This window comes from Netta rufina, assembly GCF_964035555.1.
Source record: "Netta rufina genome assembly, chromosome: 7".
Lineage (NCBI taxonomy): Eukaryota > Metazoa > Chordata > Aves > Anseriformes > Anatidae > Netta > Netta rufina.
Window position 1 is genome coordinate 12,568,646 of NC_140130.1, and position 19,582 is coordinate 12,588,227.

At 44.1% G+C, this 19,582-nt stretch overlaps 1 protein-coding gene across 8 annotated transcripts in view; it reads right to left on the bottom strand.

The window, feature by feature from the left end:
- Positions 1–19,582, bottom strand: part of ZMIZ1 (zinc finger MIZ-type containing 1) — a 345,320-nt gene that overhangs the window by 40,013 nt on the left and 285,725 nt on the right. For all 8 annotated transcript variants that reach the window (XM_084290259.1, XM_084290257.1, XM_084290258.1 and 5 more), the window contains one exon: positions 13,250–13,394. In XM_084290259.1, coding sequence (XP_084146385.1) covers positions 13,250–13,394 — 145 coding nt within the window. The remainder of the gene's footprint in view (positions 1–13,249; positions 13,395–19,582) is intronic.

Below are 19,582 nucleotides of genomic sequence, written 5' to 3' on the forward strand. Positions count from 1 at the left end.
GCTCAGACAATGGCTTCAGTGACTAACATTTGCAAGTGACGCAAGGTTTCAGCAAGTCCCCTCTGTCAGCATGGAGATGAATGATGACTAACCCAGAGTTTGTGACTGCTATGAAGCTCTCCTCTTTTTTCCTGCTCTAAATGATGCCTCTTACTTTATTTTCTTCTCTGACGGTTTTTGCCGATGTCTGCTCTATGTTTTTTTTTTTTTTAGGTATTTATGGCACATATGGGTGCCTGTATACTTTGATGACTGCGAAGAATATCTTGCCATGACATAAGCAGTTAAAGGACTCACTGCAGCCATTCCTCTATATTCCCTAATGAGGTGCTGCTAACAAGTAATAAAACCTGAGGGACAAAGCAAATATTTTGTAAGTGTAGGAGTAAATAAGAAGGGTAGGGACAGGCAGGGACCAAACCACAAAGTCACTGAAGGTGATTCTACTGCAAATATGCCGTATGGCTTGTGTACATGCTCAGACTTTGAAGCTAGTGATGCCTTAGCCTGCTGTTACAAAGTTGTACCCGTTTTTTCACTGTCTCCAAAGTATGCTTCTCTTTTCCGTTCTCCTTTACAGTACACAGAAGAGAATTCATATATTATTCATCCAACTATAGAGTCAGAGCATTTGTTCAGTGGAAGGCTGCACTGGGTTCTCAAAGACTATACAGTCACTTTATCCAATTACAAAGAGCTAATCACTCAATTTTTACGTTATTACAGTCAAGTGACACCTCAAGAAGCCAAACTGTTGATAATATTATGGAAGTCTCCAGCACAGGAAATCCAGCATAACACATGAAAGCCAGAAAAGAAGACTGGGCGTAGCTTTGTTGAGAACTATTCATTCGCCATGCACGCTGAATCACACGACTATTACATTGTCCAACATAGGACTTAGCTTTAAATCACAGACAACATTAGTGTCAGAAATTCTGGCAACTCTGAAATCGTGGTGGATGTGCCTTGCAGAACAGCAACTTATACAGCTAATATGCACTTACTGAGCCAGGCCTCCCTTCACACACATTTCACTTCCCCTACCCCAATGAGAAACACATGGCATTCTCCTGGTTCGCATTCCCCAGCACGGTACTCAGGCTGTCGCCCACTCATTACATGTGTGTTTGAGTACGACTTTTGCCATGCTGGGTGCGGTACCTGCTGTGCCTCCACTGGGTGAACTCCTCTGGTTTTAAGCAGTACACATGCTGGAGCGTGCGTCACTTAGCTACAGGATTACTTGCCCTTCCACTTCTCCACCCTTCTAACTCACGTTTCTGTCCTTAGACAACCCAAAGGAATTCTCTTGCCATCAAAGGGAAATCCATTTAAGTACTGTATTGAAACGTGACCAATCCAATTCTCATTTGCTAAAGAACTTTCTGCTGTTACTCTACAGAGCTGCAAATTGCTCTGAAGTCCCTTTCTTGAGGCTTGTAAATGGAAGCCAATAGGGACAGAAGCCTCAAAATCTCCAGCCAAAGCGACGCGCTGCCCACAGCATTGTTCCTGTTGAACGGTACAAGGGTAATTAAGTCTCTCACTACACCCTGGAGGGCAGTGAGTCAGTTTGGGCTCAGCTGGAGTCCACTAAAAGAGTATTGACTAAATTTATAATAGTGTTAATGAACCTATGCATACTACTGGTCAGCACTGAAGGCCAAACAGCAGAGGAAGTCATAGAGCAAAGAGGAAGAGATGAAGGGAAAATACTTCCCAAACTATGAGGAAGCAAAGCTGTGATCAAGGCATAAGGAGGAAAGATTTTTTAGCTGCTGGCAAACGCACAGAAACCACTGGTAATACAGCACGAATGTCAGAGAGGTACACTGGTAATTAGGTCTTAACAGCTTCTCTTAATCCCAAAGCTAGAAAAACAGAACCAAACAGATAGCCAACCTCTTCGGAATAGCTGCAGGCTTCATGTCAGGCAGAGACCGTCAGCTAATTCTAATAGAAGTTGCTTCACAGAGAGTAAGCTCCACATAGTAAATTAAAGCTAGGGAATTACCATAACTCACACATGATTTGTAGCATTATTTGAAAATGCTGTACTTTAAATATGTTTACGTAACTGAAACTACAGTTATCATTAAAGCAATTGTATGTGTATCTAATACTCTGTTTACGTATCTTCATTGATTGAGGAAGGAGAGATTCAAACTGTTTAGTGAAGTACACATCACAAAAGAAATGGTATTTTTACATAATGTGGAGGAGGGTAAAACTGGAGTAATATCTTCCTGGTGATTTTCCGCATCACTTGTTGAGAAGGCCAGGTGTCTAAACTGCATTTGTAAAGCATTTCTCCCTGTCTAAAGCAGAGAAAATCTATCAACTACCGCAGAAAAGCACCAGATGTTGGCTTTCTCAAAAAATCTTTTCACTCCAAGCACTGACATCAAGTTTCACAGAACTGGGCTTTCAGCGACTACTTTTTGCTGCTTACCCTCAACCCAACTTCACAGTTTTGCAGTGATCCTTAGTGCTTCTGAAGCGCCGCCACTCCACCTGACTGGTGGCTGACACATGCAGGCCACACAGTCATTTAAATCTACTAAACGCATCCCAGCTTCCTCAGCTGACACCAGTAAGAGCAGGTCGCTACCAGTGTGACACTGACTGTCATCTCTCAGGTGTCTTCTCAGGCAACCCATGCACCTGAAGCGAGGAGCATGCACGTGGTGACAGGGAGTGAAATTCCGAGCTGTAACTGGGCCAACACGCCTTTGCAGTTACATGTAGTCACGAGTCAGGACAGCCCACACACAGACCGGGCCCCACACTCCGGACTTGTTCTTAGCCTCTGGCAAGTGGCAGATCTCCTGGTCCGTGCCTCTGCCCCTGTGGGAGCGCGGGTGTGCAGGGTGCCAAGCACCCCGTGGCTGTATTCTTGGCTGGAGCCTCTAGGTGACACTACTTTAATACAAACTAGCACATGATTTCCAAACAGGACTCCATGCTCCTGTCTCTCACCTCTTCTCTCTAAAATCCCATTCATCTGCAATGAAAACCAAAACCAAAAACCAAATCCCACAACCAGAACAGGAAATGAAGCTCTTTTTAAGTCTAGCGTTGATACTTGCATTTCATGCCCTGTATTATCTCACAAATTACGCAGCTTTACTTACTTTCATCCAGGTTTAGTTTTTGTTTTACTTGGGTTTTTCTCATATGAACACCATGCATGTAGCTTTAATTATTAATACAGATTCATTCAGCAATCCTTCTCAATTAGGGCACCACCATAAACTAATTTTAAGCTTACTCTAAGAAAAACAGTGTTTCGCATACTGCCATGCATATACTCAATTCAAATGGCCTTTTCAGTGAGCTGATGTTACGGAATAGGCATGAATTTCATCACATCTCTGTTATTTTCTTATCAGCATCAACAAATCCCCCATACCTCTTTAAAAATAAAATCACAAGAACAGATGTAACACTATTAGCAGTTACCTACAACACTAGAATGCTCTAGGAAGGACTTCAGCAAAGTTTTCCCATTTCAGTAAGCTAGCAGGCCCTGACAACCTATTTGCAAATAACAGATGAAGTGGAAATTTTTATTTATTTCTGTTCAAATTTCCACTTACCTATACTTGGCCCTGACTACTACTTTGGAGAAGCAATGTGACACCAGAAAAACAAATTTAGTTGCTCCTTACTGGCAATCAGAAACATTTCAGAAATGTGTTTTTTTTTTTTTTTAAAAAAAGAACAACGCACATTTAGACACAAACAACTAACTTCTCATTTTCATTGATTTTTTTTTCTTCCCCAGGGGAACAAAACCAATTCCTCACCAACTTAGATATATGCATCATCTTCAAACAGCTAACATGTTCAGCTGAAATGTTTCAACTTAAACATTCAAAGCTAGCTTACAACACAACACCTATTTTTAGTTTAGTTCACAGATATCGAAAAACATTATTATTAACATCTTTTTTATCACAAAAAAAAAAATATCAAGGTATCACTTGACCTTTTGTGTTGCATTTTATGTAGGCTGTAGGAACCACTCAAGATAATCCGTTCACCTGGAGGAAAATGGCAGATCAAGGAGACACCAGCATGGAAAGCATATGAAGACCACTTACAGTCAGCAAGGAGATACGAAGGCATACTGCAAAGGCAGCGAAGACTATCTCTGCATATCATTTCAGCATGAAGCAAACTAAAAGCCGATGTTGTGTACAGGTACCCTAAGGTACTTACATGAAACATGAGGGGAAAAGAGAACGGTATAATAATAGTGAAAGCTAGTACTGACTTTGGAGGGCTGCAATAAGTTACTTTTGACTGATGAAGCCTACAGGATGCATACCTTCCTCATATACCTTTCTGTATTTAGTAGTATTATTTGAAGAAGTTTAAGGACATTGGCATATATTAAAGCTCCGCTATTTAGTTCAATCAGCAAATACACAAGGAGAGTCCCATCCAAATCACTGGGTGTATTTATGTAATGTGAATATGAAAAAAGTCATTCTGGAAGTGTTCTGCAAAATTCTGCTTCTCTCTACTTCCTAATGGCATGACTCCAAACATTCAGGTCTTCCAGAGAAAATATCCAGCTCCAAAAATTATCCCCACAAAACTTCTCAAGTGTGCTCTTTCCCTCCACTTTTTCTGACCAGATGAATACGCTTCCTAACCCTGGTCAAATCTTTAATTCTCCTGACTCCAAAAGCATCTGTATCTAGCCCTTCCCTGTTAAGAGAATTACCACAAGAGTTGTTTCAGTACTGGATGTTGCCTGTACTGGGCTATGGGCAACATAAACAGAAGAGGAAGACTGAAAGCGGTTAGAAATTTCATAATTCGCTATAAAATGAAGGAAGACTGCTTTCTGGCAAGCTGCTTGAAAAAAATAGAAATGTTCTGAATCTGATCTAGGCGAGCAGATGCAGGTGAAACAGTCAAGAGGTGAAAGCAGCGAGCAATTTGTCAGCTTCTGCTTTAGATAGCACCTGCAGTTAGCAGATGGCTATCATGCCCTGCTTCTGTTCTTTCAAATATCACGCCCATTTCCAGTAGCCCTTTACGTAGCCACACAGATGCACAATGCAGCCAGCCACTTGTAGCCATACACATATGTACGATACAGCCGCGTGCGTGGAGACAGACCTGCGAAACGAAGGCTGCGGCTCAGCAGGTGATACGCAGTACCTTAGAAGCTGAAAGCCTTCAACTTTTTCTTCGTAGTCCTGGCCAGGCCTGCGAGGCCTGTGTGACTTAGGCAATGCCCCGGGCAGGAACATTGCCTTCCCGCTCCCACGCGGCTGCTACAGGTCAGGCTGTGCCACGCTTGCTGCCTTACTCTACAAACAGCCTCCTTACTCCCAGAGCCATGCCTGCAGAGTCCGACGCTGCTCGCCCAGAGTTAGTGCGTCTGAACCTACTCCTGAAATTAGAGAACGCATCAGGCCAAATAATGAGATTAATTCCGGTGTTTCTGAGCCTGCAAACACCCACACCCCCCTTCACACACACAGCTCTGCTACGTTCCCGGTAGCAGTTATTGATTTCACGTATGTCCACACACGTGTGTGCGCGGACGCGCGCCGAGATACAGACACAACGCAACTTATTTCTGTGCAGGTGGAACAAATGATCACAGCTATGCAGGTAAGAAACAAATGCTACAGAGAGCTGCTCCTGCCTCAGCAGAAGCTGAAGGGGTTATCACCGTACTGATGGTATGGGACTACAGCATCCATCTGATCAAAGGAAAAAAGATTAAAGCATCACACCCAGTTCCATTGTCACACAAGTAGACCATGCAATGCATTACTACAGCCCAGATTACATTACAAAATCCTCCGGTAACAGCCCTATTGTTAACATGCCACCTGTTACCTTTTCCAAAATGCTGAAATTATCTTATGATCGCTTTCAGCCTGACAAATGCAGTTTAATCTTTATTGCATCTCGCAGCACAGACCTGCTCCATCCATGCCTTATTTATCTCACGTGTGTCGGAATGCAACCCCACGTCCTCGGTCCCCCCCTGCCACAAGGCATTCCTTCTGCTCTGCTTTATCAATATACCTGGGTTTCCATATCCGACTGCTCCTTTACAATAAAAAACACACCCACCCAGTATTCTACCATTGCCTGTTGCCTTGGTAATCCAAATGCCTGGGTACTCGCTGATTATCGGCGAATGAGACTCGCATTGTTCACACCGCAGCGCGTCTGCTATGTTAATGTGAGATAATGGCAGCCAGAAGACTCCTTTTGTTCCCAGCTTTGCTGTTTATTCATAGTGCCTGGAGGTCAGCGACTGCTACAACAACCGGGGAAGGAGCGGCTGAACGCGTGAGCAGCTTCCACTCCTGCCGCAGCCTCCGAGGCAGGGGCACGGAGCAGCCCGGCGGCAGCCCCGGGCACGGGGAGCTCCGCGCTCCGACTCCGGCGCTTGGCGGCTCCCCGGATTTTTGAGACGAGGCTGATTTACGCCGCCGGAGAGCAGACAAAAAGCCGCTTTCCCAGGGAGGCGGGGGGCGGGCCGGGCAGCGGCAGGAGCCCTCCACAACTTACCGCGGGGCGGCCGGGGGCGGCTGCGGGGCCGGGGGCGCGACCGCGCCGGAGCCGGCGGCCCGGGGAGGGCCCGGGGGGTCCCCGCTGCCTGCCGGGGGGCTCCCCGCTCCTCGGGGGGTCCCAGCTCCGCGGGGGGTGTCCCCGCTGCTCGGGGGGATCCCCACAGCCTCGGGGGGCCCCCACAGCCTCGGGAGGGTCCCCTCACTCGGTGTGAGGGAGGCGCAGGGCGGGGGGGCCGCCTCCCCCCGAGCGAGTCGCCGGGAGGGTGCTGGTGGCACTGCGGCCGCCGAGCCGTCGCCCCGGCATCCCGCGGTGCCTTCCCCGGGCTGTGGGGCTGGGGGCAAGGTGCGGGGGTGCCCCCCGGGCCCGCAGCAGCCCCCGGCCCCGCAGCAGCCCCCCAGGTGCGCAGCGGCCCCTTCATAGCCGCGCCGGGCCCCCGGGGGTGCTGGGGGGCGGGCGGCCGCCTTTGTGGTGAGCCCCGGCAGAAGGCGAGGAGTTGGTGACCCGCCTCGGGGCTGGCAGCCAGCACCACAGCTCCTCTCCTGCCTCCTGCCACACCGGCGGCACTCGGTACGGGAGGAGGGGGAGTGATAAATAAAGCCAACTTATGGGGAATGCACTCCTTTTATAAGCTATTTACAGAGGAATCCTGCGGAGGGTCACGTTTTCATCTAACAATCAATTACAGGTGCGTGTAAGGAAGAGGCATCCAGAAAAATACCAGGTTTCAGACCAAATACACGTGTTCATATTGGCCAATTACTCCCCCCCAAAAACAAAACAAAACAAAACAAACACAAACAACAACAACAACAAAAACACCACAAATATGAAAATGAAAATGAGAACACGTTAGGCACCCTTTACAGCAGTGATTTCCTTTCCCACTCTGCACAAGCTGACACCACCAACCACCTTAGCACATTGCCCCGGGACCCTGTGGCCCCCCAGGCCAGCACGAGACACCCGGTGATTTTTATGAGTGCTGCATCACGGAGCTAGGCACTGCACAGCTTTCTGTGCCACTGCACAGTTACTGCACTGACAGGGAGCTTGGGTAAAGGCTACCAGTACTGTCCCTGCTGAATGATTTGTAACACCTGTGCCACCCCAAATGAGTTGGGTTGCTGAGAGCAAGTGACAGAGGGAGCCTTCCCAGTGCACTGGAAGAGCAAAATCGCCTTGACCTGGGGCATGAACCATCTGCTTCTGAGAGCAGCCCTCGTGTAAAGATCATGAGACTATTATGCGTATCACTGAACTTCAATCGCAATCAATTAGGCATTTTTAGGAACTGGACATTCAATGTGCCCCACTGACAGGGATGAAAGCTGTCTTTTCGAACGCATACCTATATTTCAAAAACTACTGTAGACAGGGCAAAGCCTGAGAAGGTCAGATTTTGCCTCAGTCAGCAGACATTCCTTAAATACTATTTGCCAAGTCTTCATCTGGATTTATAAAAATATCAGCTGGCACTTTTTAATTCAAAAAATATATATATGCATCACAAAACCCCAAACTTTATGTTATACATAAAACGTAGAGGAAAAAAATGTAAAGAGTAACACTTACATGTATGTACAAATACCATTACAAAATTACAGTAGCTGTACTACCACATACTGCTGTTACAGCAAAAGCACTTACTTTGACACCCTAGCCAGTACAGAAACCCTATCATGATGTGTGCAAGGTGCTGTAAACAGTAAACACACAACAAAACCCTATACCTTTTTTACCAGACATGTGAGGAATATACATTTGAAGAGGATTTAAGCTGCCCATTACTGTTTTCAGAGCTCATATCTATCAGTCTCTCCTTTTACCACAAGAACTGACCGCAAAATAATCTCACCTAAAATGAAATGCAGATTTTTCACATGAAAATATTAAAGGTTTAATTATTAACAGCTTATGGTCACACACGTTCAGTTTTCAAGTAGAGAGCACTAATCATTGCTTTTAGTTCCAACATTCAAGGCTTTCTTCCTGTTCCTCCCCATAATAAGAGTATGCTAAATCTAATGTTAGTGCTCTCAGGGGACAAGACGGGCAAACAGTCTTGGGACAGTATTTCCAAGCAATTACAGTTTTGTCTTTACAATGCTTAGAGCATCAGGGGTCTTACTTAAAACTGCTTTTAACCATTTTTGTCTTTTTTTTTTTTTTTTTTTTCCCTTTAAGTAATGCCACTTCTGCAGGAACATTTATAGATTCTGAACTTTCCTCTTGTTTTCTCCTGATGGTGGATTTTAACATTTTTTGGTTTAGATGATTTAAAAAAAAAAAAAAAAAAAAAAAAAAAAAAAGACTGCTCTTACAGAATTGGGAGAGTTACTTGAACCGAGTATACTTTACCAACTATATTCTCTTACATTTGGATTTGCTATCTGTTCACTCCCTAATAATATTTATTTCACTATTTCATAAATAAATAGATGAAATGACTGAAACAATCTTATCTTTAACCTGAACTTTTGATTTTTTTCAAAGACTGTTGCTCTATACCCCAGCCACATGCAATAATGAAGCGATCCCCAACTTGGAACTGACGTATGGAAGATGTACAACATACGTGTTTCCATAAGACTGTACACCCCACACCAGAGCTTTCACTTGAACCGTTTCCCTCATCTAGACATTTTTCCAGTGATGATCACTATCAGCCGAAAGTGCCTACCACGGCAAAATTGAAAAGGCTACAACCTTTGCAGAAACTTTGACAATGTTGCTGCTGGTCCCTTGTTGCCGGATCACCCTTGATTCTTAGCAGCCCATATCAGGGGTGGTCCTAACCACCCAGTACAAAATCAGACACAACCGTCATTCTCTTCCAAGAGAGAATGCTGCTCCTACCAATGCAAGTTCAGGTGTTAGTTAAGTTGGAAGATCAAGTGCCAAAACAAACACTAAAATAAACACCCTTGTAAAGCAAGTCTTACCAATAAAAGGTATTTATGGCAATTGCCTGAACATAAAACAATAACGATAATAAAGTACCTACTGTAATATTGAATTACTACTTAATTTGATCTACTGTTTAATTTCATCAAAACCTCTGGCACTAAGTAATTTGTATTAAAAATAACTTGATCTTTGTATTTTTCATCAATCTTGACTTCCCTATGCAGACATTACTCTAGACATTTGGTCACTAACTACAGGACAGCTGCTTATTAATACAGAAGAGCAATATTTGAAATGAGAAAGATGACAGTAAGAACCCAAAGAACACTCACGACAACATAGCAGGCTGCAATTAACAGCTGCACATCTTCAGGTGTTCTCATTGACAAAGTAGGGTGCAATTTCCACTGAGTACGATGGAAACCATACCCATTTTAACCAAGATTCAATTTGATCCACATCTACCGAGGTCCACCACTTAATGTAATGAAGTGATAAGCAGGAACTTCATCAAAGCAGTAGCAGCATTTGCCAAAAATCTTAAAGCGCCTTTAAAAGTAAAAATCAGTCACTTGGAGTAGTATTTGTCTATTGTTATCGACATTATGTCAGAATAGAAAACTGCAATACAAAGAAGTTACGTTAAGCATGAAATTTCACTCCTGGGCCAGCCCAAAGACTACAGGCTCTCCTTAAGTCCCCCACAAATCCTTTAAGAAGGGTTTAAATTGAAAGTTACACAGGATTAAAAAGGTGGTAGGTCTCACACTGGTCCCTCAGTACACATGTAAAGTTTACCCATGTGAATCAGTAAAGAAGTCTAAAAAAATGAGTGCATCTCATTCTCGATTTTGAGCTCAAAATTATTGCAGTACATAGATTTTTTTTTTTTTTGAGAATCCAGCGTTCACTCTGTTTATAAAGCGCATGAGTTTGCAGTCTAACCAACCATCTGGCATTATAAAGTAGGTATTTCATTGAATTTTTGTTCTATATGCAACTTGCGTACTTATTTAACACTCAATCACTCTGTTAATGAAAGGCTAAATTTAAAAATAAATTAGCACAAGGCAGTCTTTACTTTGAAAGCATTTTTTGCACATGTGCAAATCCTTACATGGCTTACATTCTGCTCTCACTAAGTGTCCATCTGACCAATAACATTGCTACCAAAGCCCTCCTTGACCTGTCTACCTCAGTTTTCTCCCACTCCTCCATTCACTTTTTCAAAATAAAAGGTTACCCTAAAACTAGACCAAACCTGAACTCCTTCCAATGTATGTGCCCCCAGTTTCTTAAATACAAATCCTTAGATTTCAACTCTTATGATACATTCTTGAGTCAGAATTTACTTTAAATAGCCATGGCCTCTTTAAGCTTCACTACTATGCAGCTGTAATTCTGTAGTATGCAATGTAACATGCAATGACAATCTATAGCGTCTGACTGAAGTTCTGGGTAATTCTGTTGCTAGCAAAAGCAATGTCAGAGAAAGTCCTGCATTAGGTACTCCAGACAGTCTGATGACAGGGCAAGTTTCTTTTCTGTCTAGTGATGTTCAGCAGTTGTCATATATCCTATATTCTCTTTGTTGAGCTATGCTAAGTTCTTGAATATGCTCTTGGTTGCTCTAACTTGCTATCAAATTCTTCTACAAAACTTGAAATAGCTAGCTACATTAGTTTCTTCTAGGAAATGCAAAACTTTTTTTTTTTTTTTTTCTAATTTACACAAAACCCTTGTGAATTAGAGATAACATACTGTGAACTTTAATACTACGCTTTTAACCCAAATGTGATCTAATAAAAATATACAAATGTTGCCTCACCAACAGCTTTATCACTGGGGTTATATTTAAGTGCTTTTCATCTTCTATTTAGCAAACAGAAAACTCAGTTCTTCTCTATCTCATAGTTCACTACTGTCTGATAGACCCATCATAAAATGTCCATGAAAATAAACACTTCCAGCTGGAAAAAGAAGTTGGAGAGCCACAAGATGTCTCATTGTAATGTACCACCTGAGATACTTTGAGCAGTCGTAGTTACGGCTAAATTACAGATGAGAGAACAGTACACATGGAAGCAGCGATGCTCCACGGCTGGCAGGTATTTCAAATCCCTAAGATGCTGCTGCAGCTATTATAGATAAGAAGTTGTGCCACGGAAATAATGTTTCTAGAGGGATATCTCATAGGTAAACAGCAGTAATTTAGAGCTAACTCCCAGCGTCATTTTGCGTAAAGCATTTCAAGGACATTACTCAAGAGAAACTTACAGGGACTGCTTGATACCAGACAGGATGTTCTACTCTTAGCTAGAGTATTGGGTAAGCTGCTATTTCAGAAATGCCAGTGAGAGAGCATTTAGCAGGAGAGAGTATTTGCGCTTTCTAATGTGTCATGGTTTTGAGGGAGAACTGCCATGAAAGACAAAAGAATTGTATCTATCTTATCTAGCAATACAGTACACAGCCTCTGTGAGGTAGGACAGTGCTTTCATCTGTACCTTATGGGCTTCAGGGTAACACAGGCTAAAAGGTCAGGTATGAATTGTGCTTCTAAAATCTACAAAACTACGCCTCAGAGTGTTTATATACTGCACCACATGTTTTTGTGCAGACTGACCGCTCTGCTAAATTTCACCCAAGATTCTGCAAAGCTTCTCCCAAAGTGTAAAAAATTGTTTTACAACAGAAGGTTTTCTACTTCTGTTTTGAAGCACGTTTACAATCCGTCATTACATAATCAGCTGAAAAAAGTGACAATGCAGATGCTTCAAAAAGTCAGCGATATTGTATTAGTTATTCTAGAAAAAGGTCTTTATTCTCAAGTACTAAAATAAAAAGGCATAGAGTTCTCATGGTTCTCCCATAAATACAACATATGGGGGAAAAAGATGTGGTTTCAAGACAATTTCACACATGCAAATACACTAGTACAAAGATGAGTCAAATCCCTAAGCTCCGTTCTAACATGGACGTTCAAGACATATTATGCTACCACAGATCTAGGTACAAGGAATTTAGCCTCACCTACACTGTAATAATTCTTTACTAATGGGAGTGCCCTACACAAAAAACAATTTATACTATTGTGATTTCTTTAATGTGATGCTGTGGGAATGTAAGCCTTGAAAAAAACTCTGAAATATAAAACATAAAGTGAATGTTTAACCCTGTCTACACTTACTCCTCAGCTTTTGCCTTGACCTAAGCTCCGAAAGCAAGAAATACAATTTCTGTTTCTCTGTGTGAACTGTTAATCTAAAGCTCACATCCTTGGTTTCTTCTAGTGCCCTTTAGTGCTCCCATTTTTTCTGAATTAACTACTTTGTGGTCCTCATCTGATGTAAGGTGATGTAGGACATTCTCACAGCTATGGGTACTCCCACTACACAAGTGCTTTAAACTAGCATGGCATTTTTAACGCAACGTACAAACAGAACAACCTCAAGAAAAGCCAGCCGCATTTGGAAGATGTCTGCTGAGAGGTATGTTGTACAAGTTCATCCTTAGGGCACAGCTTCAAGTTTGAAAGTAAGCCCACTTGATCTGAGCACAGATTTTATGATGGAAGCATCATTCCACTATGCACCAGGTAACAGCAAAGACAAAAACTGCATTTATTTAGGATGTGCTGTAATTATACATCCCCTGTTGTCTGCTGCACTGTTCAGTGCACAAAACACCTTAGCTACCTCTGTAACAAGCATTTCAGTTAAAACATCTGCCACGTGGTATATCTGTGCATGCTTCCACTCCCACAGACTGGGCTGAGACTCACCTATGAGAGAGGGTGGGTTTCATGGAGCTCATAGAGTTCATGGGGGGTTGCATGGGTAGCTTCCCTGGAGGATCGTTCTGCCGGCTTTTCTGGTGGCGAAGCAGCAAGAGCCGTCCCAGCTCCTCACACCACGACGAAAGCAGCGCTGTGCAAACAGAGCAAAATGACAGTAAGTGCACAACGGAGTAACCGGTACAGCTGAGTGCAGACACAAGCTGCTATAACAAGAGCCACAATCTGAACAGACAAGCCCCAGGAGTGAAAAGCTCATCCACGATCCACCACTCACATTATTATCCTATCAAATTGAGTCTGTAATTGCCCTACACTATCATTACAATGTTTTTACACAAGTTACAAACATTCTGCGCAGCCCAGGAGGCATGAGAGAACTCGTCTGAGCTGAGCAGCAAAGAGATGGAGAATGGATGAGGCACAAGGACATGGGGTAGCTGTTGTGAGTGAAAAAAAACGTGGAAGAGTTCATTTCACACTAACAGAAATGAAACAAAAACATACAGAAGACATCATTCACAGAGGGGAGCAAAGGATAACAAGATCTCTTTTCTGTTGGGCTATTTTTGTGCAAAAGCTTAATTGGAGAGGCATGAAGAGAAACCCATGTGCTGGAATTCATTTCCAAAACTACTAGCTACCAGTCCTGAATAGATAAACATGAGAATACAGCCACACTAATGTGTGTATACAAAAGTTAGGCACTTAGATCTATATTTGAACCAGCATAACCCATAAATGCTTGCTTCCATTATGTGACTAATCTTCTGGTCAATAAGGGTACTTCTGTGCTTACAGGAAAATCACGCTTATGAACGATGATAGGCAGAGATTTCCTAGAGACTAAAAGCTTGCAACTCCCTCTGAAGACATGAAAGGGTTCATTATCTCTGAAAATGTGGCCTTTCCTTAGGCACCTTCAGTCAGAGAAGACCAGCCCCTGTTACAAAACCCATGTTCTTTGGAATGAACAGAGCCTGAGAAAGCAACTGTGAGCGCAGTCTGGCTCCAGCGAGTGCACAGCAGCCTCCAGTAACACCCCCGGGCCACAGGGCTGCCGGTGGAGCCCCAGGACCACAGTGGCTTGGGCAAAACGTCGCTAAGGTATGGCGCGGGGAAGGGCTTCACCAGACGAGGCGCAGACAAATTGCACTCGGTTCTGGAGCTGCAGAAACATCCCCAGGGGGAAGTGCTTGGGGTTTTTCATTCTTCCAAGTCTGCTTTGCAAAAACTTCCTAACAATAAAATGCTTTGTATTTATTTTTTTTTTTAAACTAAGTGCTTTCCTAGGGTGATGTAAACCGAACACAAGCCAACAGATTGTGCTAGCAGGTGAGAACCAGAAGGCTCCTCAGAAACAAACTGCCACAGCGGTTTAAGGAAGAGAGCTCTCAGTGTAATTTTAAGCTTGCAGATTTAAGAGACAAATGAAGAATTATCTAAAATTCAGGCTTTTATTTTCATTTCTTTTTTTTTTTTTTTTTTTCCCCGATAGTTATCTTTTAACCTAGTAACAAAATTCCAAGCAGTAGCAAACCACTGGTAGCAACCACCTTCTTTTCTCAGTAGATACTCAGAGGTACTGTCAACAAATACTTAGAGCAAATTCCCAAGGGACTAATTGTAAAGTCGTATTTGCAAGGAAAAAAAAAGTGTTTTGCCAAGAATGCCTGCAAATATGATATTTCAGTTTGAGAAACAACTGAAATTTCTTAAGTTTACTGGCCACAAGAAAAACAGTTAAACCCAGACCGTTCCCGTGTCTGGACAAAGGAGATGCAGTGAACTCATTGCATTTATCAGGCAGAAGGTCAAGAGCGGTGTTTCAGGAAGCAGTTCGGAGCACTGCTATGACAAAAAGGGGACACCGCTCCTTTATGTAACTCAACACGGCCACTTCGAAATTGTCAGCCTCACACTTAGCCCACAGGGAGCGCTCCCCCGAGATGTGTGAAATGCTCCAGCACCGAGTGTCAGTCTAAGCTGCTTCTCTATTAGCCAAGGAATCTGTCAACAAGCATTTGATCAAATTATGCTCACCTTTTATCCCTGGCATATCATTACTAATGTGGCAGTGACAAAGGCCCCCTCCCCCTTTTCCAGCTGCCCGGATGAAAATCGCTGCCTGGCCGAGCGTCTTCACGCGCGCTCCGGCCGCTTGGGTGCTGAGCAGAGCGAACCAAGTGCACTGCCGAACAGTGAACGCAGCCATGTCAGGGTAACAGGGCATGCTGAGCACTGCCACAGCTGAGTGTAATTACTGCAGTGTCAAATGGAAACCGTCCATCTTAGCCGTGGCTCTGATGCGGAGGGAGCTGCTCCTTCTGTACACATATATGCACTTGAGAAAAAAGATAACAACAACCTAATGGGGCTGAGGACATGAATCCGCAAACAAAGGCCATACCTGCTTTGAAAAAAAAGCAGAGCAACTTCTGGAAAAGGAATATGCCAATAAGATAGCACTGCTTCAGCGAGGTGGAGATAAGAAAAGATATTAATGAGTTATTATTATTACTAATATCTAACAGACGCGTTTATAAAGGTGAAATGTAAAGTGCCAAAGAACAAAGAGGTCCTCAAGATAAGCCAGACAGTTACATTCTACAAGTTATCTGGAGAGGGCTCGTGTTTTTGACAAACTAAGAGACTGCAGGTATAAAATGCAATGAATTTACTCATCCCTATCACAGCACTCATTACTGAGAGGTTTAACCTTTCCTCCCCCAGGACGTTTCGACTCATGTACCATGTATAATAATCGCTCTCTTCCCAGCGCCGGTGTTTGTGCACGGAATGCAGACGGAGCTGTGCGCAGCCGAGTCCAGAGCCACCAGCCCCTGGGCATCCCCCTGCCCCAGCCGGAGCAAGGACCCTCCGAATGATCCTGCTCCCATTCACCTGAAATGCCACGCTGCCCTCCCTCTTCCTTACCCCATCCACCTCCACCGGCGCTGGCTGGCAGGGTGAGGATATACCCCCACATCTGGTACAGCTGCCTTCTGGAGAACATCACTTCCTGTGCTATTCAAGTCAGATGAAACAAACTCAAAATGAATTTACAGATTACGCTATTCATCTTTAGCGTACTTAGTTACTGCTTTTTATGCTGACAGTATTGGGCACATCTCAACTCATTTACACTCAAAGCACGAGAAATTCAGTATCATACTATAATGAACAGATAAAGCAGCAAGCACAAAGGACAGCTACAGATGGTGCCAACAGTCAGTCTCTCCCTCTCATAGCACAGCCAAGCAGCTGCTTTTTCTCCCCCCTCCACCCCTCCTCCTTGAAAACCAGGAGCACAGATTTTGCAGATGGACCATCCACACCGTCTCTCACAGCCTCTCGCTGCGGCACTTTAATGATCAGATTTAAATCGTGTTCCTGTGCTGCATTGCTACAATGCCCCTTGCATACAATAGCGGAGCTCTCCTGCGTAAGTTGGAGTCAACTGTTGCGGGGGGGGGACAAGATTTCTTTAAGCGTGCACCCCCTTTCCCCCTGTGCAAAATACAAATGTAAAACACAGCCCGGTTAACACACCAGAGCTGACATTTTCAACCAGCGTTCAGTCGCAGAGGGCTTTGCCAGCTCATGCCAAAAGACGCATAATAATGGCAATCAAATGACATGCTGACAGTTTAAGTGTATTCACACATTTATTTTGCTTAAAGGAACATGCTCTGGGTTGATTGGTGCAATATTTGACCTACTTTTCTCCATTTGGAAGACCTGTATCATTCTTAATGGGATTGCATTTTACTTCAAACGTTGATGTATTTTCGTAGGAATAAATCAATACCGATTTGCTAACAATGACTATGTTAGGAAACCAACACAGAAATGAGCAGCCTCTGCTTTTGCACTTGTGAAATAGAGAAAAACAAAGATTAAAAATAAAAGCAATTTCAATCACAAATAGCCAACGAGGTCTCCTAAGGAAGCAGAAAAAAGAAGCTCATTCTGAGGTATTCAGCTTCCTGCACCCAGCCCCATCTTTGTTTCTCCTTTCCCTAAAGAGGAGTGAAAGCACATGAGTGCCTCAGTGCAGAACGGGACCCACCTCTCCCCATAACACTGATAAATCCTCCCACATACCCAGAGCCAGCCACACTACAGCCTCTGGATGCCTCCCATACTTGTAAACACTTTCACTGAGAAACCATAGATGAACACTGCAGTCTATACTCTGGGGGCCTGGGGACAGGGAGGAGCGGAAGGCAGAAGATTTTTTTTCCCTTCAGCTCGAGTGACATTTCAAGCATTTCTCTGCAACCACAGAGCTAAGCTTTGCTTCAAAGAGGAAGGAAGCAATCGTTATTTAATCCCCCGCCTCCAGGAGCCAGGTATTTAGGAATGTGCCAAATATCACAAGATGTGCGGCACCATTATGAGGACTGGCAACGCTCCCCCAAGCATTGTTCATTTCCTGCTAGGGTCCTTTTGTGCTGAAAACCTGTCACACGGCGTCAAAGCAGAGACCTCCACCAGACACTCGGTGGCGCGGCTGGCGAAGGCAGGGAGCACCCATCAGCCCGCACCGCGGCCCCGGCGAGGTGGCAGAGAGAGCACGTCGGCAGGGCCCTGCGAAGGGCAGACAGCGTTGGCTCGAGGTGAGGGAGGCCCACACGTCATGCCCAGGCTGCCTGCGTGGTTTCTGACTTCTTGACGACAAAGGCTGGCGGCGTACTTGCGCTCACACAGCAACAATTACATGACGGACGACGGCGACACGTCCTGAAGGGCAGCTTACGGCCCTGGCATTGAATACTGGGCACAGCCCGTTATAATCCTTTTTGGGCGAGGGAACAGAAAGGGAAAGGCAAATAGGCTAAGCAATCAATGCTGCCCGATAGATCCGCTAATGCGTTTCATTAGCCGCACACACACCGCCGTCGATAGCTACAGCCCTGTAACCCACTGAGTTAACTCGGCGCACTGCGAAGTGCTGCAGTAAGCATCTGGGAGCGAATGAGCCAGTGGGCTCCCTAGAAAGCAAAATACAGAGAAGCACGGTGTTAATCTATTTACCTATTATGATACCCTAGTATTAGTTACAGCTTATCACCTCAGTAAATCACCGCCTCTTGTTAGGGAACGCGCTTAAAGGTGCAGCAAACTGTTATTTACAGGCAGACACTATATTTACAGCTAGGAAGACAGGTGAGGAGGGGATAGGACAACAGCTCAGTAATTTCAATGCCTTCTGCTTCCCAGGAGGCTGCTGGAGGAGCACAATAGGATTACCGTTTTCTTGCTGCAGTTAAGCTGCAGTAGATAGTTCAATAGGCAGACTGGCAGACCCGTATTTCTTACTCACTGCAATGAAAATATTAGGGAAAAAGGATGAGTCTGACTTGGAGAACTCTCTATTCAGCACCACCTCGCTGGCTTGCTGTTCTATCTCAGAATGAAATGCACCGGGCTGAAAACATTTTTTAAAGCCTAAGTCAGAAAATCCAGCCTTTTTTCCCAGATCATATCCCTTAATTTTATATTGCTTTTGGAAACAAATTCGTATTTCTTAAACGAAGAATTCCATGTGAAGGGAATACAGAGCTGCCCAGGGCTTTGTATCCTTTGCTGTATAGGCTGCAATCTCAGTACAATTTTTATAAATCATCCTGTGAGATAATTTGATGGGGTGGGAAGGAAAGCAATGAAGAAAATAAAAGGAAAGGAGGGGAAATAAATATTGCCTTGGTTATTTAGGAATGTCATTCTTTTCACACAGGATAATGCAGAATATATACTGTTTGGAAAAAAAAAAAAAGAAATGTTAACTGGTTAATGCTCAATGTGCTGTAATATTAGAAAAAAAACTCCAATCGTATTAAAAGGATGGGATCTTTGTTCACAGTCTTGGGAAACAGTAGATTGGCTGATTTCCTCTTATTTTAAAGGCCATTTGCACCTTTACGGAGCTAGGAAATAGAAAGAGAGGAGAGGAACTGCTCACCCCAACTACTCCAAGGACTCATTTTCCTGCAGCTCTCCTCCTTGTGCACTTGAGCAGAGCCTGGCAGTGGCTGACTAACGTGTCAGCTAGTCCGTCAGGGCAGGAAAGCAAGGCCACGAAGGAAACAGGGTGTAACTACCCACCAAAACAGAGTACGGGTGCTTTCCCCTCCTCTCAGCTCCTCCAAGTTACCGCTACACGTCCCAGCCCTCCGACAGACAAGCCCTACCCCTGTCATTACACAGGCTTCTGCTCCCTGTCTGCCTCAATGCCAAGAGCACAAAGGAAGCGCACATAATGCCAATTACACAGCAGAAGCAGTAATTTTTCAACAGCCTGGCTGCTCGGCGCGG